The sequence below is a fragment of the Cibotium barometz genome, chromosome 59, assembly GCF_041138505.1.
Source record: "Cibotium barometz isolate CiBa-2024 chromosome 59, ASM4113850v1, whole genome shotgun sequence".
NCBI lineage: Eukaryota > Viridiplantae > Streptophyta > Polypodiopsida > Cyatheales > Cibotiaceae > Cibotium > Cibotium barometz.
In genome coordinates, this window is record NC_141104.1 from 21,020,016 (window position 1) to 21,047,081 (window position 27,066).

Genomic DNA, 27,066 nt, shown 5'->3' on the forward strand with positions numbered 1-27,066 from the left:
CTACGTGGCAGCATAGTAATAACTAGTACTCAATCCGCGCATTGCTGTGGTATGTAAATGACATTAAGAAGTGAAATGCAGGAATGGAAGAGGGAATACAAAAGGTCATTCGAAAGGATTTTTTTCTCTTATTTTTTAGAAATCCGGGATTTCTTTTTTCTCTCCTCTCCTTGTGCCTTGGTTGCCGACGGTTAATATGTAATAGATAATTTAGAGGTTCGGGACGCAGTTTGGAGGCAGGCTCTTACCCGTCGAGACAAGACGGGTGAGGTTACTAAGATCCCGTGAGGTTACAAAGATCCAAGGCCCGCCCATCATCCTTGTGGCTACCCCTTTCACCTTTTGTCACGTGCGCTTGCTTAGTCACGTGCATTTAGAGGGCAATTGATACCCAAAACGTCACAAGTACACAGAAGAAGAAGAAAGCTAGCGATCGTCTGCCGAAGCTAGAATTGACATGCATACATAAGGCATGGGGTCATCATCCAAGGAGCCATTCCCTTCTTCAACTGCGACGACAGCAACAACTGCTGCTGATGCAGAAGAGGTCTCCCCTTTCCTCAAGGAGCCGCAGCCCACCAAAACTTTGGAAGTGGGCGATGATGCACTGGCCCTTGTGGCCGCGGAAAAGAACCCCTCTTCTTCTGCAGATCATCATGGCGAGCCTCCCCTCCGGGTCCTCCTCTCAGATCCATTAACGTATGGTACACTCTTGACATTTTTTACCTTGTGAATCTGGTAACGCTGTTTTCTATGAAGCTTACATATGGCTAAGCTTAGTTCACATTGCAAACCCTAGGAAAGCTTATTTCCCCGGGTATCAGTTCGGAGGGCACAATGGCCTTCCCATCCTAAGGATTTATAAACCCTTAGAACAGCCGTTTTGCACTCAAACAGGGTAGCTGATGGGAGCTAGATTGCTGCGGCTAAATGTACACCATTTGAAGGGCTGCGTACTGCTGAAAACTGGGCTTCTATGTGCTTGCCAGGGTGTGAAAAAGTTGAATTTAAGGAATGGCATAGGGATTGATGGTGTAATTATTGGGTATTTCGGAGTTGGTTGGTGCGAATAGTAGGTTAGAAGATAAGGCTTGATGCCTATAAAAGCATGTACTTGGGTGGTTCTGATAACATGGAGTATCATTTGAGTTGTGCAATCTTTCTCTCTTGAGCTTTGTCCTCTCTCTCTCTCTCTCTCTCTCTCCCCCCCACACACACACACACAAACCATGGCTATCCTCCACCCACCGTAGTCATGCTTTATCCTTCATCCCTCTCTTTGGGCATGCTCCATCCTAGCACCATGAATGCTAACATGGTATCAGAGCCACCTTAGACACATGTCCTTTATGCGTTTCTCATCAGAGCTGCCACCATCATCCGTGTGCTATGTGGCTTTTTTTTCTCAGCCTATGCTACATCTTTTTCTCAGCCTATTCTACATTTTTTCTAAGTCTATGCAGTGTTTTTCCCTGTCTGTGCGTTGCCTCGTGTACAAGGTGCCTGCTCTCCACATAGCCCACATCCATCTCTCATCATTTTTGCAGTATTCAGCCGTTAACGCAAGCACCTACAGCCTGTAGAGCAGAAAACACAGCACATCCAAGGGTTAAATCAGCAAAAAACGCAGCCCATCTTCAGTGCAACAAGGCGGCTTGTTTGGGCAGCAAAACACTTAGCAGAAGGGGGTCATCTCAGGCCCAAATCAGGTCCAATTTAACACACAGCAGCATTTATGCACTAATGCACATCTCCTCAGCCATTAATGCAAGCTACAAAGAGCTCTATGTGCACTCGACATCGGCTATGAATCAAAACCAGCATGTAGAAGATTAAATGCACATCACAAAGCTGTCCAACGGATCCAGCTATCAGTCCAAGACACCAGCCTTCTGCTCGCCACCGGCCACTGTATGAAGTTGCCCAGTGGCACTAAAACCAGCATGTAGAAGCATAAATGCACATCACAAAGCTGTCCAACGGATGCTACCTTAGAGGCCAGCTATCAGTCCAAGACACCAGCTTTCTGCTTGCCGCCGGCCACTGTATGAAGTTGCCCAGTGACACTAGCCCATCGAATTGAAGCTACTAATTTAGGGCATTTGTAAATTCAGGGCTGTTCTGAAATATGGAGAAAATCCTGAAATTGGAGTCTTTAGGGCTTGAGCCTCCTGCACCAAATTGAAGCCTCAACATCCATAAAAATTTGGGCCTTTTTCAAAATCAAGCCTCCAACATCAAATTGGAGCTTTTGCAATGCCATGGAAGGTTGGAGCATCTTCATTAGGGCATCATCACCTTCTGCAACAAAATTTGCATCAGCATTGGCATGGAAACGTCGCCAAAAGAGTTTTCTATTTCCTATTATGCTTGAGTTATGGGTTCTGAACATGGGAAGTCCCCCAAAATCTGAATATTTTGTAGTCATGGGTTTGTTGTGTTGGAAGACTCTCAAAATCTGAATATTTTGTGTTTCTTTTTGTAATGCTCGCCATAATGTTGGGAATTGGGGACTGTTGTCCGGACTCCCAACTGTGCCATATAGTCTGTAAGGTCCGTCATAGCCGTTTGCATGGCACACATGCTTGCCAAAAGCTCCGCCATTTCCTCTGGAGAAGCCATGGTACCAATTGAAGTCGAAGAAGACGTTGAAGATTCCTTCGTCAGGCCTATGCTGTGACTGCACTGAGGAGAAGCGAAAATCCAAGGCACTAAACGTCCTCAACAAGCTCGGTTGCCACTGGGTCCAAATGCTTGGCTTGCCAGGTCAAAGTGGGCACTGGTGGGCGAAGTGATGAAGATGGAAGTGCACCTGATGCACGATGCAGTAAGGGTTTTGGGTGTGGCTCTTGGTTGCTGAGTCAACCATTGGTCCAGGGACGTGACGACCCAATAAACCACCACCCGAAAAGGCAGCTGTAGAGAAGAGAAGTTCCAAACTGACTTCTGCTTGCCCAAACCTATGGGCACCTTGAAAAAAATTCGGTTTGTTCTCTAGGCTTTGATACTAGCTTGAAAGAGACTGCCCTTGAGTGTCTGCATAGAGAAGGAATGTTGCACAGCAGAATTGAAGACACAAACAAGAATCCTTATTTACAACACCTGTTTTACAAGTGGCCTCGAGAGCTTGGGCTCACCACCGGAAATGGTAACCAAGTACAAGTGCAGGAGAATCGCCTGAACGTACCATTGACACACACAAATTCACCGGAGTGTCACTTTGCTTAGAAAACACTGAGAGGAAGCGAGTAGTTAGGACGATTACAATGACCCCCAAGGTCCTCCTTATATGGGGGGGGCTGGTTGGATGCCATTGGTGGGATGCCACGTTAACCGCCGTTGCTGTTGCCCGTGCCGGAATGGTGGTTCGTTTGACGGACCACCTAGGAGGCTCCACATTGGTGACTAGAAGAGGAACTTTGCAAATTGGTGATCATATGGAGACTATACAAGTAGAAGACAAGATTTCTCAAGCTTTCATGGCTATGGGAATCATGGAAAAGAAGAAAATCAGCTTTCCCCTGAGTGTGTCTGTGCAAAAGTGAAAAAGAAGTCCCCCATATGGTTGGCGCCCACTTCTAGAGAGAGGAGAGAGAGGGAAGATTGTGAGGGCAAAAGGACGGAAGGACCATGTATCTGAGAGATCAGAGTAAAACCACATAGCATGAAATATGTGAGTGAATATATATAAAAGGGTGAGTGTAGATATGTACAAGAGCCCTCATATCAAAGGTGACTCTGAGCAAAAAGAAGACTAGTGCTGAAGCAGAGAAGACGTCGGAGCTGAAGCACGGTCGACGACGAAGGCTCGCCTCGATGTGAGGCAAAGCACTCCGAGGTATAGTGGCAGCGGAAAAAGGTAACGTCGATGACGATGATGGTGGTGCAGTCTCTGATGACATGGGTGCTACGTATTTGAAGCAGAGAGGACTGCCGTCCCGAGTGGCGCAAGCTTCTAGTGGCACGGGTGTTGCGAACTCGAAGCAAAGAGGGTTGCCGTCCGGATGTAGCAGAGAGGGCTGCTGTCCCGAAGTAGCAGAGAGGGCTGCTGTCCCGATGCAGCAAAGAGGGCTGCTGTCCCAAGGGCTATGCCAAAACGCACAACATATGTTGAAGGTAAGCACGGATGTGAGCCTTGATCTATGCGCTGAAGAAGGCTGAGATAAACGTTGATATAAACTCTGCCGTAAGCCTGATGTAAGCGGAGATGTGGGTTGATGTATGCTGCAGCAAAACACAGATGATTGCTGAAGCAAAGCGCTGATGTAAGCTGTTGTATAAATGCTGATGTATGCTTTGATGTAGGCGCTGATATATGCTGAAGTAAAATGCAGATGTGGAGCAGAAGAAGGCTTGATGTAAGCGCCAAGAAACAGCCTGATGTTGGCTGATGTGAGCCCTGTAGAAGGTGGCCTGGACTAGCAAATGAAAACGCAAATATGAGCCTCTGCTTGTAGGCAGCCAAATGGTACCTGATATGGCGATGAAGTGGTACATGAATGATGAGGTATAGGTAATTCTATATATAGTGAAGGGGGGTGTTGGTCGGTCACAATGAAGGTGTAGACCAGCAGCAAAGACAAAAAACCCCCAAAAATATAAAATATAAAATATCCAGAAAGTCCCTTTTTAGGGCTGGAAAAAGTGCTATTTCTTCACACCCCCTCTAAGGCCAAAAAGGGGACCATGAGAGAAGATGAAGTATGCGAGGGTCCCACACAAACACAATGGCAGAAGGAATGTATCCCCCTCTGGAATCAAAATCTGATAAAGTCAGAGAGGGCGATCGTGATGGCAAAGGTGGTGTGGATGAGGTGATGTGCATGGGTTGATCGTCTCCCAAAGTATGATCTTGAACAAGATTCTCCATTGAGTAAGAAATTCCATTCCCTATGTGGTCCAGATCAGAGTTTGGAGAAGCATCTTCTGGTGAGAAGAATCGGTCCTCTGGGAGTGCGGGTAGACGATCCATGATGTGTGCTCTGGAGGTCTTCAATCCCTTTGCTCACGATAGCACTGATACCATGGAGGGCAAGACGGAAGGACCAGATATACGAGAGATCAGAGTAAAATCACACAGCATGAAATATGTGAGTGAATATATATAAAAGGGTGAATGCAGATATGTACAAGAGCCCTCATATTGGAGGTGACTCTCAGCAAAAAGAAGACCAGTGCTGAAGCAGAGAAGACGTCGGAGCTGAAGCACGGTCGATGACGAAGGCTCACGTTGATGTGAGGCAAAGCACTCCGAGGTGATAGTGGCAGCAGAAAAAGGTAACGTTGATGACGATGATGGTGGTGCAGTCTCTGATGACATGGGTGCTGCGTACCTAAAGTAGAGATGGCTGCCGTCCCGATTGGCGCAAGCTCTGGTGACATGGGTGCTGCGTACCTGAAGCAGAGCTGCCGTCCCGAAGTAGCAGAGAGGGCTGCTGTCCCGATGTAGCAAAGAGGGCTGCTGTCTCAAGGGCTGTGCCAAAACGCACAAGATATGCTGAAGGTAAGCACGGATGTGAGCCGTGATGTATGCGCTGAAGAAGGCTGAGATACACGCTGATATAAACCTTGACGTAAGGCTGATGTAAGTGTAGATGTGGGCTGATGTATAGTGCTGATGTATGCTGCAGCAAAACGCAGATGATTGCTGAAGCAAAGCGCTGATGTAAGCTGATGTATAAATGTTGATGTAGGCACTGACATATGCTGAAGTAAAACGCAGATGTGGAGCAGAAGAAGGCCTGATGTAAGTGCCAAGAAACAGCCTGATGTTGGCTGATGTGAGCCCTGCAGAAGGCGGCTTGGACCAGCAGAGGAAAACGCATATATGAGCCTTTGCTTGTAGGTGGCCAGATGATTCCTGATATGGCGATGAAGTGGTACATGAATGATGAGGTATAGGCAATGCTATATATAGTGAAGGGGGGGTGCTGGTCGGTCACCATAAAGGTGTAGGCCAGTAGCCAAGACAAAAAACCCCAAAAATATAAATTATAAAATATCCAGAAAGTCCCTTTTTAGGGCTGGAAAAAGTGCTCTTTCTTCACAAAGATAAGCTTTCCCAACATGTAGAGGATGAGTGGAGGGTGCCTATTGGGCCACCCATCCAAACCATCTCTCCTCTTGACATGTGGGTGGTCGCCCAAAGCTCATAACATGCTGAAAAGGGCGCGTGAATATGTGCTTGGCCGATCGGGAGTGGTAACTGGTCCAACCTCTTTATGAATTGTCTGCCCGAACTTGAATGAAGTGTGGATGCCCAAACTTACTTATAGCTTGGACGGACACACTTATTAAAGTGTGGACCTGCAAATCAGAAAAATTTGCCATTTGCTCATAAAATAAGCAACATAGAGTAAAGTAGTATACTTACCACCTGTCTACAGCCCACAACCGAGGTCAGAAGACAGTTTCACTCGCACAGTTCACAAGAGGGCGTCCCCAGCTCATGAACTACACGCACAATTCATGTATGCAACAAAACAGTTCATGCGAAAACAAGTTTAAAATCTTACACGCATAGATGCAATGCAAGAATGCACCATGGAACAGTTTCCCATTTCATTTAACTAGTAACCCATGGTACCATATTCTGGATATGGGCGCGGATCAATATCCCAAGCCTACATAACCAGCCTATTGGCTCTTGGTGTTGACAACAAGTCCTCGACCATGTCAGTCCATCTTATGGAACTAGTCCATAAGCCTGAAGCACAAAGAATGCCCAAATAGTGACAAAAGGTGTGATGGGATAATAACTTGCCAGATCTACCACATTGGCTTGCATCGAGTGTATGCTCTTGCAAGAGTAAAATGTCCATGAGACCTTTTGTGACAGAGTGAAGTTTTGGAAGGTTGGCGATTTCGAGCATGTGATCTATGGCTAGAAGGTGTCATGTGCATCACAGATGCCATGGACATGCCCAGGGCTAGAACCAGAAGAGGCAGCCAGATAAAGAGCAGAACCAAACAGAGCCAGGGATTGGAGCACAAGTGGCCAGTTTGGATGTGGAGAAGAACCAGGGTGCAGTCGGCTGAGTATAGGAGCTGTCGGCTGTACCAGAAAGCATGTCGGCTGACGTCAGCAATGCCAAGAAGGTGTGGCAGCAGCAGGCGCACCAAGGACAAAAAGCACATCCAGTCGGCTGAATTAAAGGGGCCTTAATGAACATGTAACTGGCCGACCAGTAGTCGGCCAGTTCATCATTTATCCCAAGGCCTATAAAAGGGCCCCCTTGCTCCTTGTTTTATTGATTCCACCCACTAGGGGTGAGAGTCATTAGGATCCTAGTCTAGGGCAAGTTTTGGGTGTGTTATCACCTTTTCAAGAGGGCAGCCAAGGGCTGCAAAGACATGTACCCTTTTTGTACAATAGATATACTGAATTTCCAGCACTTCTCACACTCTCTCTACTCTCTCTCTACCTGCGTTTTTGCATCAGATGGTGTGTTTTTGCATCAGAAGGTTTCCAAGAGTGTTTAGGGCTGAAAGAAGACTCCCCAGAGCTTCCGCGCGTTACATTGGTATCAGAGCATCAGGCTCAGCCAAGCTAAACATTGATTGAAACCGGCCTCTGATAGAAAACCAGAGTGCGGTAAGAGCTAACACACGTCCACTTGTAGTCTAGATGAAAAACCAAACACAGATTGGAGCTAGAGTGCCCAAATCTGAATACACAACGACACCTGTTGGCCCCAAAGCTTGGCGCCCCTTGCGGTATTTCTTTATTCCATTAAAATAATATGTATGGCTGAGTACAAAACAAAAACCAGCCAAGAGTTTACACCTGTAGTCCAATCTGACTGCCCACAAATCCTTCTCAGCACAGAGGATCTATGCACACAGATCTGTGTCCTCAAGCAACACACTGTGCCTCCCTCTGATCAGCCAAGTTCACAAAGCAGGCCAGCCATGGGCATACATCTGGCATAACTCATAAGCATGATACATATTCTCAGCTCAACATACATGTGCTGTTCAATCCCTGTCTTAATCTCTTGTCAATCTGCTATTCTCCTCCTCTCACAAGGAGCCAGATAATACATACCTGTAGCAGACATCAAGCAATAGAAAGAGAGATGGATGAACAGAGTCAAGGCTTACCAAGTTCAGCTCGTGAAACAACTCTGGAAGAAGCAACAGCACTAATCTGTGCCTGCAGGCACTTGAACCCACAATCCTGCTTCACACATGTGCTTGCACTTGCCTGTATCTTCCTTCTGATGCTCACTCCTATGCTGTCCTTGTAAAGCATAGATCTGAAAATCAGCACTGTACTTGATTGTACCTGCCTGTACTTGTCTGTACTTGCCTGTACTTGACGGTACGGGCTGTTTCTACAGAGAATTCAGAAGTAGCCGCCTGCTGATTTGCTGCTGGTTGCCTGCGCCGACTGCTACAGTACTGTCCAGCTCTTGCACTTACCCCAAAACTGGCCGTACAGTGTACCTGCAGAAGGTACAGGACTGTACTTTCAGTCGTACAACCTGTTCAGCCTGTGTTCAGCAGCTGCAGCCGCCTGTTGCAGCCTGTATCTGTCCACAGCTCAGCGCCGCCTCTGTCCACAGCAGTACTTGCTGTCGTACGGACCTGTACGGCCTGCTCCAGCACACAGTTCCCAGAAAACAGCCACAAAAAAAACAGTCTTCTGCAGGCGCCTTCCTCCTTCTGTGCTTTTCCACGCATGAGCACATGCTTTTGCTCCACGACTCCCAAAAGGGAAGAGAGAGAGAGAGAGAAGAGAGAGAAACTCTCCAAAAGTGGCTCCTCCCCCAAAAATAATAATAATCCCTAGGGCCCAACTTGAATAAGTTCCCTAGGGCCACTAAGGCCTAGGGGCAACTTTTATAAACATTAAAAGTTAATGTTTTAATGTTCCCCCTTCACACCTAGGGTTGTCCACACATCTTTAAACACTGTCCGGGCACCCCCCATGTGAATCATAAAATATTCTGACCCTGCAACCACCATGCCCACACTTGTCCTGCTCCATTTTCACAGGGCCATGACATACCCCCCTCTTGAAAGATGGCAAGCGTCCTCGATTGCATTCTGGTGATGCATCAAAATATCCAAAGTGAAATATACAATATGGCAAGATCAGCGTCCCAATCTCTCTGAGCCATACACATGTATCAATATTCACTGCAAACCAATGGCATAGTAATAGTCCAAGTTGTATACCACTGTGAACCATACATATCCACAAAAATTTCCATGTGACTAGTACACATATATCATAGAAGTCCCATAAACAGATGTACTGTCAGCCTCAGTACCTTCGAGTGAGATAAAATCTGCACCAAGCGACCTCTAGATGTCATCTGAGCCTGTCTGTATCAAGGGAGTGGAGGTGCTACCCCCCTCTTGAGCATCAGGTAATGCTCCAGACCCATGCTCTGCTGAACCTGAATGAGCCACAATAAGAGTCGGCTCTAACTCAAAGGCATCGAGATAAAGCTGCAAAACCTGAGGTGAATCTGTTAAGTCACCTTCCTCCATCCACTTCGCATCCATCGGTGAATAGTTCTTGAACTTCACAAGATAGCGACGGGAAACTTTACCTCGTACCTTCCTTTCTTTATGTGCCAGTATCTGCTCTGGAATCAGAACCTCATCAAGTTCCTCAACTTCCGGCTGAGCCTCATCTGATACATCCTCAGGCACATCCCCACGGAAAGGTCTAAGAAGACTCACGTGAAAAGCATTGTGAATCCTCCAGTGATCTGGTAACTTCAAACGATAGGTTACCTCACCAATCTTTTCCAAAACCTGAAAAGGCCCATAATATCGCATACTCAACTTAGGGAATAAGCGCTCTTTACCCTTCATCTTCTTGAGTCTAGCCTTTTCAAAACGCAAAAGAACCCAATCGCCCAATGCAAACTGTAAATCACGTCTGTGACGGTCTGCGGCTTTCTTTTGCTTCTGCTGAGTTTTCTGGAGGGCCAACTTAACTCTCCGATAAGCTTCATCCAAGCTCTCCACATACTGATCAGCCTCAAAAATCTTATCCTTTGTATGCAAAATGGGTGGTATCTTCTTCCCTCCTTCTACAATCTCAAAAGGCGCCTTGCCTGTCGAGCTATGTACAGTGTTGTTATATGCAAACTCCACCAAAGGAAGATACTTTTCCCATTGTTGCTTGTGCTCTGACACATAACATTTGAGAAGATCCAACACTGTAGAGTTGGCCTCTTCTGACTGACCATCTGTCTGTGGATGAAATGACGATGAAAACTTGAGAGTTGTACCCATGTTGTCAAACAACCCTCTCCAAAACAAACTCGTCATCCGTGGATCACGGTCACTAATGATAGACGTAGGCAAGCCATGATACTTGAAGATGTTCGCCATGAACAACTTCACCATATGATCCACTTTAATTGTCTTCCTCACGGGAATGAAATGAGCCTGCTTACTGAACCTGCATATGATTGTCCAGATACCATCATTTCCCGTTTGTGTCCGTGGAAGATCAAATACAAAATCCATGGCAATGCTCTCCCAAGGTCTATCCGGAATAGGTAAAGGCTGTAATAACCCTGGTGTCTTCTGACGGTCAAACTTTACCTTCTGACATACGATGCATTGCCTCACAAAGGCATCAACATCTCTTCTCAAGGTTGGCCAATAAAAGAAAGTCTCCACTGCTTTGACCGTGGCGTCAATACCTCTATGACCTGCATACGGTGGAGCATGACTTTCAATCATAACCTTGAGTCGCAATGGCCTGGTAACACACAGTCTGCCATGCATCAATAAAAACCCATCTCTAAGAGTGTAATGCTCATGCCGCTGACCCTCAGACATCTGATCATACAACCTTTCAAAATCCTCATCATGGGCATACTGCTCTTTCATTTCATCAAGCTCATGGTGATAAGCAAGTGAAACTGCAGAGACCTGTGGCTTGCGTGACAAAGCATCTGCCACTACATTCTTTTTGCCTTCCACATGCACAATTTGGAAGTGAAACATTGACAAAAAGTTTGCCCAACGCATATGCTTCTCTGAAAGCTTAGTCTGCGTAAGGAAGTAACGCAAGGTCTGATGATCTGTCTGCACAGTGAAATCAGCCCCAAGCAAGTAGTGTTTCCATGTAGAAAGAGCGTGAATTACAGCCAACATCTCTTTCTCATACACCTGTAAATGCTTCTCGGCATCTTGCAAAACTCTACTCTCATAGGCTATCACGTGTCCTTCTTGCATGAGAACTGCACCAATGCTACTTCCACATGCATCACACTGGACAACAAAAGCCTTTCGGAGGTCCGGTAACACCAATACTGGGTCCGAAGTAAGCTTTTCTTTGAGCTTTTTGAATGCTGTAATTTCCCGATCAGCCCATCTAAACGGAGTTGCTTTCTTCGTCAAAGCATGAAGAGGCGAAGCAATTTCAGCAAAGTGCCGTATGTAACGCCTGTAATAGGAACACAATCCTAGAAAGCTGCGTACATCATGCACAGTCCTCAAAGCTGGCCAATTAAGTATTGCTTCCACCTTTGCTGGATCCATACGGACTCCATGACCAGACACAATATGTCCCAAGAAATGTATGTCCTGCAAGAAAAACTCACTCTTCTTGCCATTAACCACCAACCTATGGTTTCTGAGTTCTGCAAACACAATGGCCAAATGCCTTCTATGCTCTTCCTCAGTTTGTGAATGCACAATCATATCATCAAAGAATGTGCCCACAAACTCTCTATGAGGTCGGAAAATCCTGTCCATCATTCTGTTAAATGTGGCAGGCGCATTTGTCAAACCAAAGGGCATAACCAAGAACTCATACAACCCAAACGTGGTTCGGAATGCTGTCTTATGCACATCCTCGGGTCTAATGCGTATCTGATGATACCCGCTTTTCAAGTCAATACGACTAAAAACTGTGGAGCCCTGTAAGCGGTCCAAGATGTCATCGATCCTCGGTATGGGGAATCGATTCTTGATGGTATTCTTATTCAGCGCCCTGTAATCTATACACATGCGCCAAGAACCATCCTTCTTCTGCACTAAGAGCACAGGTGAGCAAAAGGGTGATGAGCTAGGCTGAATCAACCCCTTATTTAGAAGCTCCTGCACCTGACTCATAATCTCTTCCTGTTGGGCTGCACTAACACGATACGGCGGTCTATTCGGTGGAGTACTACCAGGAATCAGATCTATGGCATGATCTTCTGGCCTCTCAGGAGGTAATTCTCCTGGCAATGACTCGGAAAAACAGTCTTGAAACTCACTTAAGAAATCAGCCCTGTCTTTATCTAACATTGACAAATTAGACTTAGACTCATCATCCTGTGCATCCTTTACATAAATCAAGTACGCGGAAAGATGCTTTTTCATTACTGATGAAATCGCCGAAGCGGATACAATAGGAACAGATTCCCCTTTGAGTTTTACATCCAATACATGCTCTTTCCCTCTATGAGTCAGAGTAATTTTCCTATTGTAAGTATCCACCACCGCATGTACCCTGTGGCACCATGGCATCCCCAACAAAACATCACAGCCATCCAAAGGCATGATGAAGAACTCTTCGCTGTCCACATAACCCTGCAAATGAAGCCGAAGCTTCCCAATAATAGGAGTAACGGGTTCTGCATACCCTGGACAAGCCATATTTGCCTCATGTAACGGCCCCATCTCCTCTGCGCGAATCCCCAATCGGCCAGCCAGCGATGGCTTTCTCCAAAACAACCACGAGCTCACCCCCTTCAGAAAGTTGATGATTGGTCCCGGGGACGGAACCTTGAAACCGGCCTCTGATAGAAAACCAGAGTGCGGTAAGAGCTAACACACGTCCACTTGTAGTCTAGATGAAAAACCAAACACAGATTGGAGCTAGAGTGCCCAAATCTGAATACACAACGACACCTGTTGGCCCCAAAGCTTGGCGCCCCTTGCGGTATTTCTTTATTCCATTAAAATAATATGTATGGCTGAGTACAAAACAAAAACCAGCCAAGAGTTTACACCTGTAGTCCAATCTGACTGCCCACAAATCCTTCTCAGCACAGAGGATCTATGCACACAGATCTGTGTCCTCAAGCAACACACTGTGCCTCCCTCTGATCAGCCAAGTTCACAAAGCAGGCCAGCCATGGGCATACATCTGGCATAACTCATAAGCATGATACATATTCTCAGCTCAACATACATGTGCTGTTCAATCCCTGTCTTAATCTCTTGTCAATCTGCTATTCTCCTCCTCTCACAAGGAGCCAGATAATACATACCTGTAGCAGACATCAAGCAATAGAAAGAGAGATGGATGAACAGAGTCAAGGCTTACCAAGTTCAGCTCGTGAAACAACTCTGGAAGAAGCAACAGCACTAATCTGTGCCTGCAGGCACTTGAACCCACAATCCTGCTTCACACATGTGCTTGCACTTGCCTGTATCTTCCTTCTGATGCTCACTCCTATGCTGTCCTTGTAAAGCACAGATCTGAAAATCAGCACTGTACTTGATTGTACCTGCCTGTACTTGTCTGTACTTGCCTGTACTTGACGGTACGGGCTGTTTCTACAGAGAATTCAGAAGTAGCCGCCTGCTGATTTGCTGCTGGTTGCCTGCGCCGACTGCTACAGTACTGTCCAGCTCTTGCACTTACCCCAAAACTGGCCGTACAGTGTACCTGCAGAAGGTACAGGACTGTACTTTCAGTCGTACAACCTGTTCAGCCTGTGTTCAGCAGCTGCAGCCGCCTGTTGCAGCCTGTATCTGTCCACAGCTCAGCGCCGCCTCTGTCCACAGCAGTACTTGCTGTCGTACGGACCTGTACGGCCTGCTCCAGCACACAGTTCCCAGAAAACAGCCACAAAAAAAACAGTCTTCTGCAGGCGCCTTCCTCCTTCTGTGCTTTTCCACGCATGAGCACATGCTTTTGCTCCACGACTCCCAAAAGGGAAGAGAGAGAGAGAGAGAAGAGAGAGAAACTCTCCAAAAGTGGCTCCTCCCCCAAAAATAATAATAATCCCTAGGGCCCAACTTGAATAAGTTCCCTAGGGCCACTAAGGCCTAGGGGCAACTTTTATAAACATTAAAAGTTAATGTTTTAATGTTCCCCCTTCACACCTAGGGTTGTCCACACATCTTTGAACACTGTCCGGGCACCCCCCATGTGAATCATAAAATATTCTGACCCTGCAACCACCATGCCCACACTTGTCCTGCTCCATTTTCACAGGGCCATGACATTGATTCAGTCCCAGATGATGGTGTACAGGTCCAAGGTACAGGAAAGTACACGGAGTCGAAGCCCAAGGCAGGAACACAGATCGGGAAGAACTCCCAGGAGGTTTGTTGGTGGTGTTCCACAGTGCCAGATGGGGATGGCAGTTCCGTGAGCCAGATGGGTTCTAAGGGAACGGTCCCAAGGGAGGTTGATCCTCCAAGGGTGATGTGAGAGTGCCAGACTCAGTTCCAGGAACGAAGACCAAGACGGTGTTCAGAGCCAGGGCAGGAATGGATTGTGGACTAGAGGAAGACCAGATGCATAGATCTTCATCAGAGACAGAGTGGTTTGGAGAACAGACCGGATTTTCAGAGAAAAAGGTTTGCCAAGGATGGATGATGACAGAGGGACTTCGGGACAGGATTGGGATGATGACAGTCATCCAAAAGCAGGTTGGATTCCCGTCATCAAGTTTAGCAGAGGGGGATGTCATGTGCATCACAGATGCCATGGACATGCTCAGGGCTAGAACCAGAAGAGGCAGCCAGATAAAGAGCATAACCAGACAGAGCCAGGGATTGGAGCACAAGTGGCCAGTTTGGATGTGGAGAAGAACCAGGGTGCAGTCGGCTGAGTATAGGAGCTGTCGGCTGTACCAGAAAGCATGTCGGTTGACGTCAGCAATGCCAAGAAGGTGTGGCAGCAGCAGGCGCACCAAGGACAAAAAGCACATCCAGTCGGCTGAATTAAAGGGGCCTTAATGAACATGTAACTGCCCGACCAGCAGTCGGCCAGTTCATCATTTATCCCAAGGCCTATAAAAGGGCCCCCTTGCTCCTTGTTTTATTGATTCCACCCACTAGGGGTGAGTCATTAGGATCCTAGTCTAGGGCAAGTTTTGGGTGTGTTATCACCTTTTCAAGAGGGCAGCCAAGGGCTGCAAAGACATGTACCCTTTTTGTACAATAGATATACTGAATTTCCAGCACTTCTCACACTCTCTCTCTACTCTCTCTCTACCTGCGTTTTTGCATCAGATGGTGTGTTTTTGCATCAGAAGGTTTCCAAGAGTGTTTAGGACCGAAAGAAGACTCCCCAGAGCTTCCGCGCGTTACAAGAAGGTGCCTTGGATTATCCCATAAGTGGAAGCATGGGAAGTTGAAGAGCCATATATAGGCTAGAATGGCACCTTGTCATAGTCATCTCCTCCGGTTGGTGCTTTGGGAGGCAGCTCACCAGGAGATGGGAGCCCGGTGGAGGGATGCTGCAGTGCCCATTGGGGGTGTTCGTGGTGCTCGATGGTGATGCGTCTCCTACGTGCGTTAGTCTTCCGCTACGCATTCTGACATGGTATCAAAGCCTAGGCTCTAGATAGTTCTTGGGATTTGTGTGAGCAAGAGGGGGACTGTTGTTTTGCTGATTGGTGGATCGTTCGGGAAGAGGAGAAGCAAGAGGACGGCGGGCTGATTAGTTGGACAGCCACTTGTTGCAGGTGTAAGTTCTTCTTTGTTCCCACCCACCCACCCTTTTTCAGAGTACATCCCCGCAATGGCAGATCTGTTAGAGATGGCCGAGAGGCATGTGAAGATCCCTACAATCCCCACGTTCCCGGTGGATAGTCAGTTGGACGGGAACAACTACGGCATATGGAAGGTTATGATGGAATCTGTTCTGGAGTCTTACGACCTCGCTGATTTCGTCGTTGTTGGGGTTCCACGGCCAGAAGTAGAGGAAGGGGAGTTACCGTCGATCCGAAAGGACCGGGAGGCACAGGCACAGATGTGAGATCGTGTCAATGCCAAGGTCCGTTCGTTTATCTTCCTTAACTGCACAGTGCAGGTAATCAATCACGTAAAGCATATGACGCTGGCCAGAGGCATATGGCAGCACTTGGCTTCTCTTTATAACAGGGTATCGCCCATGAAGAGGATTTCCTTGGAAGTACAGATGCGGGTTATGAGCCCTGCAAAGTCGTTGACAATGCGGGAGCATATTAACAAGCCGCAGGCTCTTCAGCAAGAAGTTCTTCAGGCTGGGAAGGAGATATTGTCAGAGGACATGGCCATAACGTTGCTGTCGCATTTGCCCTCTCAGTACTCAGCATTTTACTCGTCTTTGATTACCAGTGTGGCAGGCTCAACACCATCACGTGGGAGAAGCTTGTGCCCTTGGTCTTGGACCAGGAGGAACGATTCAGGAACCCTCCTCAGGCTGGAGGTTCAGAGGCCTTAACTGGCCAACGGTTGAAAGGCCGTAACACAGGCAAAGGGAAGGCTTCATCGGAGAAGTCTTCTGAGAAGAAGTCCGACGCTGACCACGAGAAACTAAAGGCAGAGAGGACCTGTAATGATTGTGGCGAGAAAGGCCACTTCTGGAGGCAGTGTCCTAAGCGGAAGACCGAGAAGGGTGAAGATTCCTCGGCAGCAATCATGAAGACTCCGGCTTTTGTGCACTTGGAGGTGATGGACACCGATGTTTCATTTTCTTCAGGCAGGGAGGAGGTTGGAGGACTCTCCACAACAGATACTCGAGAGTGGATTCTAGACAGTGGTGCATAAGGCACATGACTCCTTCCTATTCAGATTTACAGGATCTCTGCAGGTATTCTGGTCACATTCTTACCGGGGATACATCCACTATCCCAGTTCACAGTGAGGGCAGGATGGAGATAGTTCCCGATGGCAAAGGGGGGAAGTATTCCTCCCAGGTGTTGTATGTTCCGTCACTTGGTTTTCATCTGTTGTCAGTGCATCAGGTTTGCAAGACTGGCGTACGGGTGGAGTTTGATGAGCATTTTGTTACTCTCCGGGACAAAGCAACAGGCCTGGTGGTTTGGGAAGGCGGAGTGGAGAATGGAGTTTACAAGCTTTCAGCACTCTCTCTCCTAGGTCCTCAGGTTTGTGATGAGTGGTAGTCCGGTAATGGCCACTTAAGTGTGGATATGTTGCAGGTGCAGGCTTTCCGGGACCAGATGGTGGATAGCTTGCCAGTTGATGGCAGTAGTTGGCAGGAACTTTCCAGTACTGATGTTGGTGGTTCTTGTGTTCGTCAGTCAGAGGAAACTGAACAAGTAACTTATGCTCTGAAGTCTCGTAGTATTCGGGACAAAGAAACTCCTGCAGAAGAGGATTTTCTTTCCACGGGGACCTTCCAAAAGCCAAGCAGGTGGCAGTTGATTACTTGCAAAAGGAGGTGCATTCTCCAGGCTTTGTGGTTTCGGATTCAGATGGGGTGGTTGACAGGTTTCAGAAGGCCTTGCGTGGTCTTCAGCAGGTTTCCAGGACTTGGCTTTGCATCGTAACAGGTGTTGATCCTTGTGAGTAGTGTGATGCCTCTTTGACTCGGAAGCAGAATGGTTCATTGATGTGGTTGATGGACACCAGATTGGACGGGAGCTTCCTGATGAGTCAGTTGAGCTCATGGTTGCAGATGACTCTTTGGGAGGCAGGATTGCGTATCTTGTGGTTTCTGCAGCATGTGAAGGATCATGGACTCTTTTACACAGGAGGGGGATTGATTGATGGAGTCCGACTCCACGGTTGGAGTGACTCAGTTTGGGGAGGAGATCTGGACACGAGGAAATCTACTTTAGGCCCAGGAGCAGTTTTATAGAGCAGTAAGAGGCAGTCATCTTTTGCCTTGTCGACGACAGAGGCAGAGTACCGGGCTGCTTGTGATGCTGCTTGTGAGGTGGTGAGGATGAAGAGGTTGCATTGCAGGATTGGGCTCCCACTGGAGGAACCCATGGTCATCCAGAGGCACTTTGTTCGTGAACAGATCGTTGCTGATGACATCTTGCTAGAGTTCTGTTCGACGGAAGACAGTACGGTGGACCTCTTCACGAAGTCGCTATCGCAGGATTTGCTCGGGCGGCACCCCAGCTCCCTGTGGTTGGTTTCATAGCCAAGAGCTGAGAGGGGGTGTTAGAAGTCATCTCCTGTCTTTATGTTGACACCAGGGCCTTTGTTGTGGGTGTGCCCGCCCTTGTAGGTTGTTTCTCATTTTTCCTCACTCCCCGTATTTTTTCCCATATTTTTTCCATTTTTTCTGTGGCTTGGGGGGCAGCATTGTGGTGGTAGGAGGACCCATTTGTTAGCCGACTGCATCAATGTACTTGCTGGAGGTGGCCGACTGTGTTTGACAGGTCGTGGACTTCACAGTTGCTGGCCGACAGTGCTCAGCTGGCCAACTGGTGTTTTGTTGCTGGTCGTGGAGTTCTACAGGTCTTGTCGGCTGCCTATGAGTAGACCGACTGCTGTATTGGGGCCATATAAAATGGCCCCATAGCCCCCTTGTCAGTATTGTATTCGGGATCTTCTTTGTGTATATAGAGCAGAGTTACACGCGTCTCTCTCTCTCTCTCTCTCTCTCTCTCTCTCTCTCTCTCTCTCTCTCTTGCTGTTATTTTCTGCATTGCGTTTTGCTCGTGTTCCCAGATCTGGTCATCATCTCTGTTGCGTATTGTGACATGGTATTAGAGCCCGGGCGCGTGTGGTCGTGGGCGGCTCAGGTGTGTGTGGTCCTGGGCGACCCCCTCGCGCCTCGGTGGCTTGCGGAGCTCGAATTGAGGGAGGGTGTTGGAAGGTTGGCCATTTCGAGCATGTGATCTATGGCTAGAAGGTGCCTTGGATTATCCCATAAGTGGAAGCATGGGAAGTTGAAGAGCCATATATAGGCTAGAATGGCACCTTGTCATAGTCATCTCCTCCGGCCGGTGTTTTGGGAGGCAGCTCACTGGGAGATGGGAGCCCGGTGGAGGGATGCTGCAGTGCCCATTGGGGGTGTTCGTGGTGCTCGATGGTGATGCGTCTCCTACGTGCGTTAGTCTTCTGCTGCGCATTCTGACATGAAGCTCATTCTTGATAATAAGCTATTTCTGACGATGTGGAAAAACACCACCAAGTCCGTGTATGTTCCATGAGACAATCCTCATTAAGACGAGGACTGAAATTTGCAACCAGATCTTGTGGTCAATGAAGAAGGACCCCCTTTCAAGGTGGGAACACGTCCGGCATAAATGAGAGGGAGGGGAAATTCTCCAAGGAGAGGTCCACGTCTCTTTCCCCTTCTGGGGAGAAATCCTATCCCCTCTCAAGAATGGGAGAAGGGGAGGGTAATGTAGCATCATCAGTACAATTGGACTGCAGTGCAAAGTGTGACGTTACAGTCCAGCTGCAATGCATCCTCATCACCTTGACAGCCCAGCTGCAAAGCATCCTCATCATGTTTAGAATCATCATCATGTGTAGCCAAGGATGCAAAGGGGTTAGGGTGTTCCATTGAATGCACAGGCGGTGGTGTAGGGATGGGGGTCCGGGGACACTGCCATCCCTAACCATCACCCATCGATGTGTAGTGTGCTGAGGTGTAGGAGCGGCTGTAGGGGAAGACATCTGATGAGCATGTCCACGCTGCCTCCTAATATGGCCTCTAGATTTGGTACAATCTCTAGCAAGATGACCTTGCTGGTGGCAAATACAACACTGATCTGCTCTGCTAGCTATCTCCATCCTTTGTTGAAAATGTGAGCCATCCGGTCTCTGTAGCAAGATGTAGCCATCAGTGATGGAAGGGTCAGGAACAAGAACAAAAACTCGGGGTGCTCCATCAGAGGTGGCAGAAACCGATGCGGAAGCAGATGAAGGTAGCCCTGGAAGGACATGTACTTCCAAGACTTGACCAAATGTAGCTCCTATGGAAGCCAACAACTTCCAAAAAACCCGTGGAAGAGTGGGAAATCTGAGAGAGATTGGAGTAAGGCGTGATTCTGTACCACAGGATAAAAGTCCAGCTTGCAATGCGAAAGAAGAATAATTTCCGTGGGCCAAGGGGAAAAGGGCTGCCAGAAAGTGCTTGAGATGTGGCTTCCGAGGGGTTGAAGTCAACTTGGAAGAACCCTCTGCGAAGTACACATGCATCAAGAAAGTGCACAGCCAGTTCTCAAGGGAGGACTGATCTAACTTGCGAATCGGCAGTGTGAGAGCCATAGACTCTCTCAATGAGAGTGGTCTTCATTTCATCGTCGATGTCGCTTTGGAGGATGAGCAGCTCATCTTGTGAAAAATTGATAGTCCTCAGGGCCTGTGGGAGTGGAGAAGGATTGGCTTGGGCAGAAGCCATAATGCCAATCAAGGGACTGGTGGCCAACTTGAACACAATGGGACTTTCCGTATGGTGGCGCAGGCAACCAAGCGGGAGGGGCAGGAGGAAGGGCTGGAAGGCGGAAAAAACAGAGATGAGGAGGGCGGGGGTGGAAGAGGTGTTAAAGAAAAGCTCATAACAGGGCCTTTAGGCGATTGTTGGAAGCTCCCCATACTGCTGTGCACCCCCCTCCCTGCCTGCTCATCTGGTTTGGTTCAGGCTCTTTCACAAACAAATTCAGTAGGCATTGATAGATCTTAGAAAAAACATTGAAGTGTGGTTTTTTCTTATAAAAGTAACACAAGCATTTTTTTGGAGATATTTCAGAGGAGACTTGATGGAAGATGCCATGTTACTTCCATGTGGGCATTCTTTTGGATCTGGTGGGGTACAACGGGTCCTTCAATCTGTAAGTTATTCCTTATTATTGTAATATGCAGTCTTTTGCTTCACAGTGCTAGCAACTATTTAATTAGATTATGAGCAAGCACCCTTTTGTGCTTTCTTATCTGGAGTTTTGTGTTACCATACAGATAACCTGATGTAAGGGTTGTTGCAGAGTGCATGCATTACTTGTGGTGTACATGTCTCACGCGAATTGTTAACTCCAAACTATGGTATAGCTTATACTGCAATTCAAATAATAAGCTACATATATAGATTTTTTAATTGAGTAGCTGTCTACATGTGTGCAAAGTACTTCTCTAAACATTAGCTATGGTATGACTGTGTGTAGCACTACAAGCAGTTGTGAAAGCATTTAGACGTGAGGAGAGTAACCGAAAGGCTCTGTCACGAAAGAGACAACGAGAACGGTTTATTCAGGTGCCCACGTGATACAGTTGTTTCATTTTGTTGCTCTTTTTTGTAAAAGTTCCATTTATGATGGCAAAGTTATGAGATACATTTTTTAAAAGTTTCAGATACCTACTTTGCATGTGCATGTGTGTGTGGGTGTGTGGAGAGAAGACGACGACGAAAGTGTATTATTGTTAGCAGGAGGTCAAAATGGCCAGTGGGACCTGAACAGCACAGGTGTAGCAAGAAAAAGAAAAAGAAAAAAGAAACAGTCTCCTTCGCATGAGGAAGGGAGCTGTCAATCAGTATTTGAGATACTCCAGGCTATGACTCAGGTGCTGTAAGGCTGGTATGATAGCAGTCTTCTGGTGCTCCAGAAGTTGCTGACGGTGGTCAACGATAGCAGTTATGTAGGTGCGTATCATTCTAGGAGTGTGAAAGCTAGTCTTGAGCAACTGCTGGAAACTGTCACACCCCTGGAGGAGCTGTGTGAACCAGCTCCTGGTGTGTGAGTAGGCAGGATACACCGGAGAGAAATGAAATGATATATTAATGTCTCTAAGAGGCCATAGTGGCCTATGAGACCAAAACTGAGAGTACATCTGAAGTTGGTGTCTCATCAAAGAGAACAACTAAATGAGACTAAGAAGTACAATAAACTGATTGTCCTACAGTTATAAGAACAGAACTGTAAGACTCCGAGATGATACAGAGTAGAAAATACTGAAAAATGCCAAATGAGAGAGAGAGAGAGAGAGAGAGAGAGAGAGAGAGAGAGAGAGTTGTATTAACTAACGTCTTCAAAAGGCCAAATGACATATGAGACCAAAATGTTACATCATGTCCATGGAATACATCATCATGGTACCGAAAGTAAAACCAAAAGAAAATATCCGTAAAAAGCCCAAAGAGCCTCAAGCTCTTGCATCAGCAAAGAATATCTCGCATAGGACGCTGCAACATGGTACCCAATGTAGTGAGGCTGACAAGGCGGGAGAAAGTCTTGTGGTGGTGGGAAATGATGGCTTTGATCGTCCTGAGGTGATGTGAGCGTGGGCGGTAGCGACTATGTCGGGGGCATCAGGCTCTGCACAACTGGGTGGCTCTATCTAATGTCGCTCTTGGCTTGGCGCTTGCATTAGCGTGGAGGTCGGGGGGAGTGAGTGGATCCGCTCTCGGAACTCTAGTCTGGAAGAAGTCAGTGAGAGTTCTTTGTGTTGGTCCTCGGGTGGGCGCAGCTAATCTGGGCCGTAGTACGGATTCCTTGTGTTTGCGGAGATCCTAGAGAAAGAGCCGCAGGCATCTCTAGTTTGGAAAATCCATGATCCTAAAGAGTGGTCCAAATCCCTCTTGGAAGAGGCAATGGAACCTCCCCTTAATCTCATAGGCATCTGCATATATAATGAGCCTCTGTCTCAGCCTCTATATGGCAAAGTTGTCATGTCTTGTCCTTTGGTGCAATGGCTCTCGGCCCATATCTGGCAAAATATGCAGCGGAGATGATAACCAAATCTGAGACCACAAGACCAAGTAGAGTGCAGAAAATAGACAGCACAAGAGAAGGAGAGAGATAGGCGTGTAACTCTTCTCTATACACAAGATCCCGAATATGAAAACAAAGATACAATGATGTGGGGGCCATGGGGCCATTTTATACGGCCCCATACATGCACTCGGCCTGTGCAAAGGCAGCCAACTGGGCCTACATGTCCACGACCAGCCCAATCTAGCAGTCGGCCAGCTGTGCACAGTCGGCCAGCATGCAGGAGAGGTCGGGGACCAGAAGGGGTAGTCGGCCAGCATCTAGATCCTCTGACCAGTAGTCGGCCAGCATCTGGATCAGCCAGGGTGCAGAAAACTGCCTCCCACACCATGGAAAAAATAGGGAAAAATGGGGAAAAAAATACGGGGAGTGAGGAAAAATGAGAAAACACCTACAAAGGGCGGGCACACCCACAACAGAGGCCCTGGTGTCTGATAAAGACAGGAGATGACTTCTAACACCCCCTCTCAGTTCCTGGCTGTGAAATCAACCCTAGGGAGCTGGAGTGCTGCCTGAGCGTAGCGTGAGGTAGAGACTTTGTGAAGAGGTCTGCCGCATTGTTCTCCGTCGAACAAAAAAGTAGCAAGATGTCACCAGCCAAGCTCTTCTCACGTACAAAGTGATACTGTATCTCGTATGTGCTTGGTCCGGGCATGGAAGACCGGGTTCCGAGCAATAGCTATACAACTCTGGTTATCACGCTGGATGACTGTGGGCTCCTTCTATGGAAACCCAATCTCGCCTAGTAGCCTCTGCAGCCACACAAGCTCGCAAGCAGCACCACAAGCAGCCCGGTACTCTGCCTTTGTCGAAGATAGGGCAATAGTTGGCTGTCTCTTACTGCTCCAAGAAACTGCTCCTGAGCCGAGGGTAAAACTGTAACTTGAAGTAGATCTCCTCGTGTCTGGATCTCCTCCCCAATCTGAGTCACTCCAACCTTGGAGTCTAACTCCATCCCCTCCTGTGTAAAATAGTCCTAGATCCTTCGTACTCTGCAAATGCCGCAAGATCTGCAATCCTGCGTCCCAATGAGACTTCAATGGCGTTTGCATAAAAGAGCTCAACAGCCCCACGGAGAAGCTCAAGTCCAATTTGGTGTTCAGCAACCAGATCAATGAACCAACCAACTTCCGATACTGCGAGGTATCAACTGCCTCACAAGGATCATTAACAGTTAACTTTGTATTTGGGTCCATCGGCAAAGTATAGGCTTGCAGTTCTCCATCCCAAAGGCCTCAAGCAACTCATGAACATACCGCTGCTGAGAGACAGAAAACCCCCTCTGGGTCTGCCAGATCTCCAATCCCAAAAAGAAGTGGAGTAAGCCTAGGTCGGTCATCTCAAACTCCTTTGATAGGGCAACCTTCGTCACGCCAATGTGCTCCACATGACCGCCGGTGAGAATGAGATCATCCACACAAAGGATGATAATCGTAACCATGCCGCGTTCTTGAAAGAGATATAAGTTGGGATCTGCAATTGATCTCTGAAAACCAGTCCGAACAAAGAAGGAATCAATCTTCTGATTCCAAGCTCTGGGAGCGTGCTTAAGACCATACAAGGCCTTACGTAACCTGTAAACCATCCCTTCTGATCCTGGAATAACAAAGCTTGGAGGCTGCTCAACATACACCTCCTCCTGCAGGTCACCATTAAGGAACGCAGATTTTACATCCATTTGATACACGGGCCACCTTTGAGAAGAAGCAAGGGCTAGAACGGTCCGAATCCTGGTCATCCGTGCTGTCGGTGCAAAGGTATCCTCGTAGTCGATGCCTAGCCGCTGAGCATAACCTTTAGCCACAAGTCTGGCTTTGTGTTTGTCCACTCCTTTCTTTCTTAATCTCTTTTATGGCTTGGCAGCAGGACTTGGTTTTATCCATTGAAACCGGCCTCTGATAGAAAACCAGAGTGCGGTAAGAGCTAACACCCGTCCACTTGTAGTCTAGATGATAAACAAAACACAGATTGAGGCTAGAGTGCCCAAATCTGAAAACACAACGACACCTGTTGGCCCCAAAGCTTGGCGCCCCTTGCGGTATTTCTTTATTCCATTAAAATAATATGTATGGCTGAGTACAACATAAAAACCAGCCAAGAGTTTACACCTGTAGTCCAATCTGACTGCCCACAAATCCTTCTCAGCACAGAGGATCTATGCACACAGATCTGTGTCTTCAAACAACACACTGTGCCTCCCTCTGATCAGCCAAGTTCACAAAGCAGGCCAGCCATGGGCATACATCTGGCATAACTCATAAGCTTGATACATCTTCTCAGCTCAACATACATGTGCTGTTCAATCCCTGTCTTAATCTCTTGTCAATCTGCTATACTCCTCCTCTCACAAGGAGCCAGATAACACATACCTGTAGCAGACATCAAGCAATAGAAAGAGAGATGGATGAACAGAGTCAAGGCTTACCAAGTTCAGCTCGTGAGACAACTCTGGAAGAAGCAACAGCACTAATCTGTGCCTGCAGGCACTTGAACCCACAATCCTGCTTCACACATGTGCTTGCACTTGCCTGTATCTTCCTCCTGATGCTCACTCCTATGCTGTCCTTGAAAGTACAGATCTGAAAATCAGCACTGTACTTGATTGTACCTGACTGTACTTGCCTGTACTTGACGGTACGGTCTTTCTGCAGAAAATCAGAAGTGGCCGCCTGCTGGATTCTGCTGCTGGTTGCCTGCGCCTTCCTGCTACAGCACTGTCCAGCACCTGTACTTGGCCTAGAACTGGCCGTACAGTGTACCTGCAGCAAGTACAGGGCTGTACTTGCAGTCGTACAGCGCTGTACAGCCTGTACCCTGCAGTTGCAGGCGCCTGTACCAGCCCCATAGACCTGCGCCAATCTGTCCACAGCAGTCCGTACAGTCGTACAGCACTGTACGGCTGTTGTACAGCTTCTTTTTCACACAGTTCAGCAGCTAAAACCAGTCTTTTGCAGCCGCCTTGTGCTTTCTCAGCTTTCCCACGATTGTACTCCAGCGCATGAAGGGAGGCTCCTCTTTTGCTACACGACTCCCCAAAAAAAGAGGAGAGAGAGTGAAGAGAGAGAAAACCTCCTTCCCAAGTTAATCCCTAGGGCCCCAACTTAATAAGTTCCCTAGGGCCACTAAGGCCTAGGGGCAACTTTTATAAACATTAAAAGTTAATGTTTTAATGTTCCCCCTTCACACCTAGGGTTGTCCACACATCTTTAAACACTGTCCGGGCACCCCCCCATGTGAATCATAAAATATTCTGACCCTGCAACCACCATGCCCACACTTGTCCTGCTCCATTTTCACAGGGCCATGACATACCCCCCTCTTGAAAGATGGCAAGCGTCCTCGATTGCATTCTGGTGATGCATCAAAATATCCAAAGTGAAATATACAATATGGCAAGATCAGCGTCCCAATCTCTCTGAGCCATACTCATGTATCAAGATTCACTGCAAACCAATGGCATAGTAATAGTCCAAGTTGTATACCACTGTGAACCATACATATCCACAAAAATCTCCATGTGACTAGTACACATATATCATAGAAGTCCCATAAACAGATGTACTGTCAGCCTCAGTACCTTCGGATGAGATAAAATCTGCACCAAGCGACCTCTAGATGTCATTTGAGCCTGTCTGTATCAAGGGAGTGGAGGTGCTACCCCCCTCTTGAGCATCAGGTAATGCTCCAGACCCATGCTCTGCTGAACCTGAATGAGCCACAATAAGAGTCGGCTCTAACTCAAAGGCATCGAGATAAAGCTGCAAAACCTGAGGTGAATCTGTTAAGTCACCTTCCTCCATCCACTTCGCATCTATCGGTGAATAGTTCTTGAACTTCACAAGATAGCGACGGGAAACTTTACCTCGTACCTTCCTTTCTTTATGTGCCAGTATCTGCTCTGGAATCAGAACCTCATCAAGTTCCTCAACTTCCGGCTGAGCCTCATCTGATACATCCTCAGGCACATCCCCACGGAAAGGTCTAAGAAGACTCACGTGAAAAGCATTGTGAATCCTCCAGTGATCTGGTAACTTCAAACGATAGGTTACCTCACCAATCTTTTCCAAAACCTGAAAAGGCCCATAATATCGCATACTCAACTTAGGGAATAAGCGCTCTTTACCCTTCATCTTCTTGAGTCTAGCCTTTTCAAAGCGCAAAAGAACCCAATCACCCAATGCAAACTGTAAATCACGTCTGTGACGGTCTGCGGCTTTCTTTTGCTTCTGCTGAGTTTTCTGGAGGGCCAACTTAACTCTCCGATAAGCTTCATCCAAGCTCTCCACATACTGATCAGCCTCAAAGATCTTATCCTTTGTATGCAAAATGGGTGGAACCTTCTTCCCTCCTTCTACAATCTCAAAAGGCGCCTTGCCTGTCGAGCTATGTACAGTGTTGTTATATG

The 27,066-nt window shown here is 47.5% G+C and overlaps 1 protein-coding gene across 4 annotated transcripts in view; it reads left to right on the forward strand.

Moving 5' to 3' along the window:
• Positions 1-232: 232 nt before the first annotated feature.
• Positions 233-27,066, forward strand: part of LOC147605590 (U-box domain-containing protein 62-like) — a 60,743-nt gene continuing 33,909 nt past the window's right edge. For 3 of the 4 annotated variants that reach the window (XM_086793077.1, XM_086793079.1, XM_086793080.1), the window contains exons 1-4: positions 233-699; positions 20,648-20,729; positions 20,880-20,937; positions 21,057-21,145. In XM_086793077.1, the coding sequence (XP_086649203.1) occupies positions 473-699; positions 20,648-20,729; positions 20,880-20,937; positions 21,057-21,145 (456 nt within the window). In that variant the 5' untranslated portion in view covers positions 233-472. The remainder of the gene's footprint in view (positions 700-20,647; positions 20,730-20,879; positions 20,938-21,056; positions 21,146-27,066) is intronic. The other variant, XM_086793078.1, reaches the window with a different exon arrangement.